This window comes from Accipiter gentilis, chromosome 31, assembly GCF_929443795.1.
Source record: "Accipiter gentilis chromosome 31, bAccGen1.1, whole genome shotgun sequence".
Classification (NCBI taxonomy): domain Eukaryota; kingdom Metazoa; phylum Chordata; class Aves; order Accipitriformes; family Accipitridae; genus Astur; species Astur gentilis.
Genome location: NC_064910.1, coordinates 19,136,869 through 19,146,227, shown reverse-complemented (window position 1 = coordinate 19,146,227; position 9,359 = coordinate 19,136,869). Strand labels below are relative to the sequence as shown.

Here is a 9,359-nt window from a genome sequence, read left to right as displayed (position 1 = left end):
TGGCCGTAACAGGCCCCAACGGGCTGCTCACACACAGTCCCTTGAAAATACTAGTTAAGTAGTGGTGCCGAACCTGAACAGAAAATTTAGAAATTAATTGGGGGGGGGGGGGGGGAAGGGGCAATAATAATCGGAGGATAAAGTATCACACTGCCACCCATCGCAGCATGCCCAGGCTCCGAGTAACAATTCACCTTGTTAAGAAGTGTACATGCTCTGGGACTGGAGGAGGTACCGAGGGGGCAAACGGGACAGTAGGAGTTCGCACCACCCTCTCTGAGAGGGGCAGGGGGCTACGTGGGGCAGCCCCCTCCCCGAAAAACACGCTTGCGGTGTCGGGAACCCCCGACCGCCCCCGGGGAGCCGGGTCCCCGCCGGCGTCTCCCCTCAGCCCCACAAGATGGCGCCGCGGGACTGAGGAGGGGCCGGGCGGAAGCGGCGGGCGGAAGCGCCGCTTGCCGCGCTCCGCTCGTCTTGGCCGGAAAGGAGGGAGGGAGACGGCACCGGAGGTGGCCCCTCTCGGCTCCCCTCAGCTCCCCTCGGTTCCCCTCGGCTCCCCTCGCCCAGTGGAGCCACGGGCTGTCCGGGTGGGTGCGGGGATCCGCTCTGCGCAGGCTGCGGTCCAGGCCTCCCGCCTCGCTGGGCCGCGGCCGGACGGATGAGGGAGGGAGGGAGGGAGGGAGGAGGGCGGACAGCCGGGGCGAGCGGTAGCGTGAGCGGGAAGGCGAACAGCTCGGGAGGGAGTTTTGTTTTGTGGAGCCCGGGCGCCTGGCAGGGGCGGAAAGGTGATGTTCGTGGCACGCAAATCGGCCGAACGGGCTCCGGGCTTTACCTTTTCTTTTGCTCTGCAAAATGTCGGCCTCCGGCTTGAGGCGGGGTGCGGGAGCTCGGGCGGAGAGGAGGTCCTCCGTGTTCTGCAGGTTGGGGGCCGGGGTGAGCTTGGGCAGAAGGGCTTCTCTTCCTGCCAGCCCTTAGATTTAATTGTTTGTCCTGTTTGGCAGAGGCGAGAGCTGCTCATCGGTTTTGTGATCCTTAAAGTCACTGACCAGAGTCTGGGCACCACATCTGTGAGACCAGGAAGTGAATTTTGCCTTCAAAATAAATAGCGTAGAAGTTTCCTCGTTTATGACTAAGCTGACGAGCCATATATAAACCATAAGCTAACTGGAGCTAATAATAATTGTACAACTTTTAGCGCTTCACTGTTGACCTCTGATTTTTGGCCCAAATAGCTTTTGGGTTTGTGTCCTGGATCTCAGAGAAAGAAAGACCCTGGGTTTGGGAGCAGCAGAGGGCTACACTGTCTCAGGCTCTGCTCGCGTCAAGAGAGCCGTAACACATTCTAAAGTTTGATCTGCATGCTTTTTTTGCATAACCGCTAGTTAAATGTGGATTGTCTCTGCAGTGAACGTAGTTTTGTCTTACGTGTAAGTTGTTTCCCTTCCGTTTGCAGGAATTACTACTATTTGCGTAAGGACATTGGTGTGAAGACATCGTAGTGGTAGGTAGGTCTTCATAGCTCAACTGACTCTCCTGTTGGGATGAAGAGCAGCCATAACTGTATCCTGAGTGCCGGTCAGGTCTTGTATTTGCAGCCATTCACAAACAAGAATGCAGTGTATAGTGTTGGGAATTTTTACCCTTTCTTCTTTTTGAGGGATATAACTTGTACTGCCAACTGCTTCAGCAATCACAGGCTTATATTTCTGCGTGACTGGAACTAGGGCGCTTTGGTATTAAAGTTAACGTCATACACCAGCAGTGCACAGTATTAGTCTGAAGCACAGAGTGTCAAAACACTTTTCAGACATTTCCCTCTTCTGGTGGTAATTCTGCAGCAAGAGTGAGCATTAGAAGTATAAAATAAAGTAGGTGTTTGTAGGAAGATGCACGCCATTGATGTTACATGGTATGCTTTTCTTACTGAACTCTTCAGATATTTTTGGAGTATGTAGTTGGGTGAGTTCAAAATTGATGTTTAACACCTTAAACTGTGAAACTTACTGACATGGGATGTCGTGAAAACACTTGGTATTCATGGGTTCAGAGAAATGGCACATTGTGGCTTTAAATGCCAAAACCAGTTTGGAGCTAAACAAAGGAGCTAAACAAAGTATCTGAACTGCCACTTGTTGCAATCGGGAGAAATGTACCTGGAACAGTAAATCCTGTACGCGTACTCTAGTGTTATATTTTACTGAGCATCTCTTCCTACCTATTGCCAGAAACCAGATACTGAGTTAGGGACATCTCTGGCCTGACTGAAGAAGGCAATTCTCACAGACTAAAGGAGCAGGGACAAAAGCAGCAGTGGGTGAAGGATGTGGTCAGCTGTCTGTTGTTTTGGGCATTTCTGACTTAAACATAGCTTGCTTTTTTCAGGAAGGCTTTATATATTTTTGATTTTTTTTTAACTCTGCTGAATTTATTGAATTTTCATCTTCATTTAATAACATCTTATTTTTTTACCTCAGTACCATGCAACAGGTTAATTAATCTTGTGCTCATCAGTCTTCTGAATAAAGTCAAACCCTGCTTAATCCCCCATTGGTCTTTCTGAGCTGTACCGGTCGCCTCCCATACAGCAGCACTATATCCAGCACGCCACTAGAGGGGCTTAGCTCCCAGGGTGTGAATTACATTACAAAGTTATAAAAAACGGTATTTCGTGGTTGTGTCTCACAGTATGATAGACATTGTCTCAACTTCTTTGCACTCCAGTGGAATTAAATGCTGTCATTGCTTTGATCAGATTTATTTATTTTTACTAATGCTTACTTGCCTCGAGTTGGTAAGGAGATAGGCATGTTTTGATGAAAGGGAGTATGTCCATATTTAATCATGAGTGAAGAAATATTTTAAAACTGAGAAAAGGGTGTAATAACATTTATCAAAAAATAACTTTTCCATCATTAATGGTCAGCATAGGCAAACAAATCTCTTCCTCATTTTAAATTCTGCATTTGCTGGTGAGTTTCAGATGTTCAGTTGCTTTCATATTTTATTTTTAAAAGTATAAATTATAGAAGTAGAGTTATCACATTTATTTTCTGCTTCTTGTCATGTTTCAATTTTATGTAGGCTTTTTTGGAAGACAGATTCAGCTGAAAACAAAACAAACTCATCGGTAATTTAGTGCCCTGGCTTGCAACATTGTTATGCTCTGCTTTATATTTGTAATCTAATGTTTCATGAATAATTTATTAAAATAATTAAAGTTTCTGTGTTTGGCAAAACAGCTTTTTCATATTTGGTAAACTAATATAGTTGGATAGTTTTGCCAGGGTTTTTCCCCTCCTTTCCCTTCAGAGAGCATATGTACATGTTGCATATTAATAATAAAGTATCAGACTTCACCACTTACTGCTTTAAAAAGTGTATTTACATTAAGCTCTGAACCTGATTTCTGTTTGTGCTGAAGCTAGTTCAGAGAATCTTTCATCATGTAGGAATTAGAGTCAACATGAAAATGAAATACACATACTTTTCCTGAAGTAGAAAATGGAAGAATTGGCTATGATGGACTTAGGTTTTTAAGTATGAGAACAAGACGTTATGGCAACCTTGACAGTATCCAGATGTGTATGTCATGGGAATGGAGATAAAAGTTTTGAAGGGCTAGCGTGGGAAATGAGATGTTTGAAATGAACAAAGAGGGATAACCCAGGAGTCTTTTATGTATGTGTGGGTTTCAAGTGTTACAAGTCACCGCAGTGTTTTACAGTGACCTCAGCGCTAGGTTTTCTTCTTCCTCCAAGCAGGCAGGAGAGAATACAATGAGCTCACACACTTTGGTTGCCTGATGCCTGATCCTGCAATCTTTGCTTGCATGAGTCATCCCATTGATTGCAATGGGACTGCTCCTCTATGTAGGTAGGACTTCTTGTAGGTATGTTGGTATGACCAAGGGTTTATGGGTTTGAGCTTAGCGTAGGCTTTGCAAAGGACGCTAATTTGCCTTTGTGGTAGCTGCATGATTAGCATTTTCTTTGAATGTGGCCCATCCCCTTTTTCTTTTCACACAATATGGCTTGTCTTAGGCAAAAGGTTGCTGTTTTATCAGCATCGTTAAATATGAGGGAGAACACAACTGGTATACATACTGTATTCATATGCATTTTGAAAAATCCTAGTTTTATGCTGGTATAAATCTGAAACAGTTGTAAGTGCTGTCTTAAGCTGTATTCTAGTGTTGCTGGGAATAGCATTTGACCATGTCTTAGGGGTAGCAGTGGTAGTTTAGTGTGCTAAGTTTCTGTTACCTTTCACTGGCACTTGCCTAACAAAGTTCAAGTTGAGGGTGAGTGTCAGGAGAAGTATGTGGATGAAGCAGCTAGCGTCTTAATGTAATAAAATAATTGTCAAGTAGGGAGGGGATTCAGAATATTTCTCAGTGATTCATGCTGGTAAATCACACTGAAAATGATGGTAATTGTAAATCCTGCCTGGTGGTTATAGGTACCTTGTTCTCCGCGCCCCACCCTACCCCCTCCAGTTGCCCCTCTTTAGCCTTTTCCTCACATTTAAAATGTGATTGCAGCCTGAATTGGCATGTGTTTTCTTTATGGGAGGCAGGATCAGATCTCAGGGGAAGAAAAAAAAAAAAAAGAGAAATAAAGTGAAAGAAGGGATTGTATGTGGTTATAAGTGTACCATAGGTTTAAACAGAAACCCTACTACTTGAATGGAGTCAAGATGGGTTTAATCATTTTATGGTAATTGCTCCTTTTATAGATGTCTCTGTGCAGACACCACTAAAAAGTGAGAACAGTGCGTTTCATTTAAGTTTATGACTTTTGTTTGGCATTAAGTTGGAAAGTCAAGGTTGTAGAAGGGTGAGAGAAAATAGAAAAGGGTAATGGGGAAAAAAACCCTGTTCACTCACAGCTTTTTAGGCTGCTTGGTGTAGAAGGCTCCCTTTTAACCTTCTTATTGTAGTGTGGAATTTTAAGGAATGGGATTTTTACTGATGCCAAACAAAAACTATAAATAAGAGACTTCAACTAGCCACAATAGAGGAGGGATATTTGATAGCTGTAAGCAATAGTACTCAAGTTTTAACAAAAATATATTCAGTGCTTGTGACCATCTTAATACATATATTTTTGTGTATTAAAAACTATTGTTTTCTTTTCTAGTTCACCTTGATCACCAGAACAAACTCCACAAGAGATGGTAAGCGGTCTTCATGGGTTTCTATGTGATAACTTAGTCACATTTTATATAGAAATTGCGTATAAACACTTTTATTGAACTGTCAGTGCAGACATGTAAAAATTAGATGTGAAAGTAGCTAAATTGCTTTGAAAATAGAATTCATGTTACAACAGTGAATGATTTGTCTACTCCTGGGAAGACTCCAGAGACATAACAGGAAAATAACAGAGGACTCTGATCATTTGCCTTAGATTTATAGCTTTTGTTTCCTTGAGGAAATCTCATTTCCATTTATTCCACAGCTGAAAAAGCACAGACATAGAACTCAGTTAAACTTTAAAGTGTTCCTTTCCCTTTTCCACCCCAATATAAAACATTTCTGTATTTCTTTTTTAACAGATGTACTTTTAAAATTCAAATGTAAAATGGATTTTCAAGGGTCATTTTCAACAAAAAAGCCACAAAAAGTAGTTGGACAAGCACCAGCATCACAGTTCTGTCTACATGAACTGGCTTTTTGTCTTCCTTTCCCCTAAATTAACAACTGGAGCTAGTCAGCTAGACAAATCGGCCAGCTGGATTCCAGAGCTTTCAGTAAAGTCATGAAGGCCCTTTTTAGAAACATTTTAGAAGAACTGGAGATAATTTTTGAGCTTTAAAAGAATATGTTGTCTACTTCGGAAATACATAGAATGTAGGAGATACCTGCTTTTGTCAAGCTTCATGATGTTTCAAAACTGGATTTTTAAGTAGTGGAAAAAATAGACAAAATGTTCTAGAAGTAACCTGTGAATGTATCAGACTTGACAAGAGGACATTCTTATCTGACTGCTGAAGGATGAGGAGTCAGTGTGACAATCTTAAGCAAAGAAAGAACAGTAAATAAAACATTGTTCATCCTAGCTTTTAGGTGGTTGGATGATAAAGGATGAAGAAATACCATATGGAAGGCAGATGCTTTTCTTGCACCCGCTCATTTTAGGAATAAATATTTTGAAATGCATGGTCTTGTAGCAGCGCAATGTTAGACCAAGAGGAGAATCAGAGTGAAGTTTCACCTCCATGAATTGTTACTTTTGAGGAAAGATAATTTGTCTGGACTTCTAAATCACATAGCTGACCCCCACAGCCCTTCATAAATAGGGTGCAGTTTTTGATCAGGAATGTATTAAGGAATGCAGATTTATTGTGGTGGGTTTTCTTTATGGACTCTATTAGCCGGAGGTATTTCGCTTCTGAGAGCACTTACCAATGACCTTAAAAAGTGATAGCATTTATAGATCTCTTATGGGATAATGGGCTCAATTTTGCAGAAAGAAGGGAAACATGAGAGTTAAAAGTATTATTCCAAACTGTCTAGCATTTGCATTATTGCCTGAGAATCAGAAAGTGAAAACAAATGTAAGTAAATGCAGTTAACCTCTCTTGATATTGTTAGCATTAAATGGAAAGTTTTTCTTAGGTTTGTTTTCTCTGTTTTGTTTAGGGATATTTTTTTTTTCCCAGAAAATCATTCTTTTAAGGCTACGGAATGGTGCCAGTGCAGATCAAGAAAACATGCTTAAAGAAAGATTTTTGTCTTCTATGCCCTTTTTTAAAAAAAAAAAACAACAACCTAATAAAGGACTGTAAATGTCACATTCATCTCTGAAAACCTCAGCTAATCTTGCTGTAGCTTTGAGTGTTTGCCAAAAGGTGGCTTAATTAAAATTCTTCCAATTTAAAGTACAAGCATTCTGTTTTGGCCCAGATAAAATATTTTCTATGGAAATTAAGATCTGGAGGAAAGAAAAAAACATTTGCTATTTATTTTACTTGTTCTAGGCTCTGGTTTACTTTATGGCCTTCTTTTAAGATCCTCTATTATCCCTTCTTTTTGAGAGTAGGATGAGGGAGATGAAATGGCCTGCAGGCAGGGCACTTAAGGCTAGGGGAACTGTGGAGCTTTGTAGTTGCTGGTGAAATCTGAACAGCATTAAACTGTTTTTTTAGGAAAACAGATTAGCTAAAAGATGGGAGAAGGTGTGTTACAGTATGTTTCGTTCTATAGAACTATTTTTCTGTGTGCTTTATCAGTGGTACTTTATTACCCCTTTTCATATGTTGGTTGCTGATGAGTACAAAAGGGAGATTTACTGGCAGCTTGCACTTGGCTAAATACAATCTTGTTTTTGATCGAGGCCATGATGGATATATGAACTTGGCTGAATTGCCATTTGACCTTTTCTGAGAAACTTATTTTGGCAGGCAGATGGAGGAAATATGTTACTGGATAAAACGAATGCCTTTGTTTAATATGGAGGAATTTTAATCTCTTGTGTTTTCTGTCTGCGGATTTGGAAATCAGGTGTAGGTTGTAATACATACACCTTGGAATGATTCAGTTCTTAGAACTCGCATGAGCAGCTAAGGAGTTGTGGAATATATCCACACAGCATAGCCCCTAGAAGGAACTGAAAAGAACTGCATGAACACTTGGAAAATACCTTCTGGACACTACAACTTCTCTGTTGCTAATTCTTCACTGGTAGTTGTGTGGATGCAAAAACAATATCTTGTAAGAGTAATGAAGTGTATTGTACTTGCACTGTGTTAGTACTTGTCCTCTTTCAGATCTATATGGTTTATCATAGGAAAAGGATGACTAATAATTAAAAGGCAAGCTTTGTGCTCGCATTTACAGTGTTTCTCCCCTCCATTACCATTTGTTTTCTCTTTTTTTTTTTTTTTTTGGTGTTCTTTCCTTCTCCCCCATGTTTTGGCCACAGGAAGACACTGAGCCGTGGTATTCTCAGCAAGTGTATGCAAGATACTGGAAGCACTATGACTTAGCCATGCGCTGGATGCGTAGACACCAGAAAGCCTACAGGAAAGCCATGGAATCCTTTTATCACCTACCGTGGCATCCTTCTGCAGCCTCACCAAGTAGCCGCTACTCAGATTGGGATGGGAATGATCTCCCATGTACCCCAAACTATTCTTCCAGCTATAGCCCCCATGGCAGAGCTCCATACCATAGGGGAGCTCAGCAGTACGCAGATGCACACCGAGGGAGGGAGGATGATGACAGGGATGCCAAAATGGAGGAGGACTCTGAGTCTGAAGGGGAGATAGAATATGACTTGAGTAACATGGAGATCACAGAAGAGCTTCGCCAGTTTTTTGCACAGACAGAGAGGCACCGGGAAGAACTGCGTAAGTCCATTCTGTGTTTTCTGGTACATAAGATTGGGTGATGGATGGCTTCAACTTTTACAGGTTTTGTAAGAATTCACAGAAAGAGGCACTGCAAGTGAGCAAGGCAAACAGAATGAAGTAGGCAAAACTGATGGGTACACTTAAGCACCATTCATTAGAAATAAGTCTCAGAAAATGTTTGAAGGTTTTTTGGTAAGAGAGAGAGAGAATAACACATTTGTCCAGAAGACAATATTCATTTTTAGTGCCAAAGGAAAAACCCCAGAATTTTTACAGTTAAATCTTGCTAACATGCTGTATGTCTGAAAGGGGAACACAGAGGAAGTGCTTTACTACATCACTGAACCCTAGAGTAAGCCTCAACGTATTTTATAACATGGAGCAGCCATTTTGTTTGTTATTCTTTAGCTAACCCAACAGCAAAATTTCATGACCTTTTTCTTCTCCCCTTGCATCCCTAGGGTAGTCTTCATTCTGTACTATACCACACGTTTCTCTTTGTTTTGCATCTTGATCTGGACCCAAGTCCTTAAGCCGGGAATATAAGCCAAAGACTTAAGATTTTTCTCAGGTCTTGATCCTCAGAGGTATTGATCATTTTTGTTTCTTTGGAATCCTTAAAAGAAATAGAAGATCATGTTGTACTTTATTGACACTTTACTACACATACAAATGTTGTAGGCAGATTTATTATCTGTTTTAAAAAAGCAGCATGATGAAAATAACTTTTCCCACATGACTCCAACAGGAAATACCCAGAATAAATGTATAATAGAGCTTTCTCTGCCTTCTCTGAAAGAGGGAGATGTTTTAAAGATGCAGAATAAAGGCAGTGGTTGGGAGAGAGAGAGAAAAACTGTGTTATTTTAAGTTCTCTGATCAGAGGGTATCTGGTGAGCTGAAACACCTCAGCCTAACTTCACACTTCCCATCAGTGTGATGCACAGTTGATCTAGTTAGCAGAGGAAAGTGAGTTAAGGAGCTTGGTGGTGGTACCTGACATG

The 9,359-nt window shown here is 41.2% G+C and overlaps 1 protein-coding gene across 3 annotated transcripts in view; it reads left to right on the top strand.

Annotated features, from left to right (window-relative positions):
* Positions 1-432: 432 nt before the first annotated feature.
* Positions 433-9,359, top strand: part of GEMIN8 (gem nuclear organelle associated protein 8) — a 29,813-nt gene continuing 20,886 nt past the window's right edge. Inside the window, exons 1-4 of one of the 3 annotated variants that reach the window (XM_049834196.1) lie at positions 433-587; positions 1,454-1,505; positions 5,139-5,175; positions 7,926-8,352. In XM_049834196.1, the coding sequence (XP_049690153.1) occupies positions 5,173-5,175; positions 7,926-8,352 (430 nt within the window). In that variant the 5' untranslated portion in view covers positions 433-587; positions 1,454-1,505; positions 5,139-5,172. Of the gene's footprint in view, positions 588-631; positions 786-1,453; positions 1,506-5,138; positions 5,176-7,925; positions 8,353-9,359 lie in introns of those variants that run through there. The other 2 variants (XM_049834197.1, XM_049834198.1) reach the window with 2 other exon arrangements.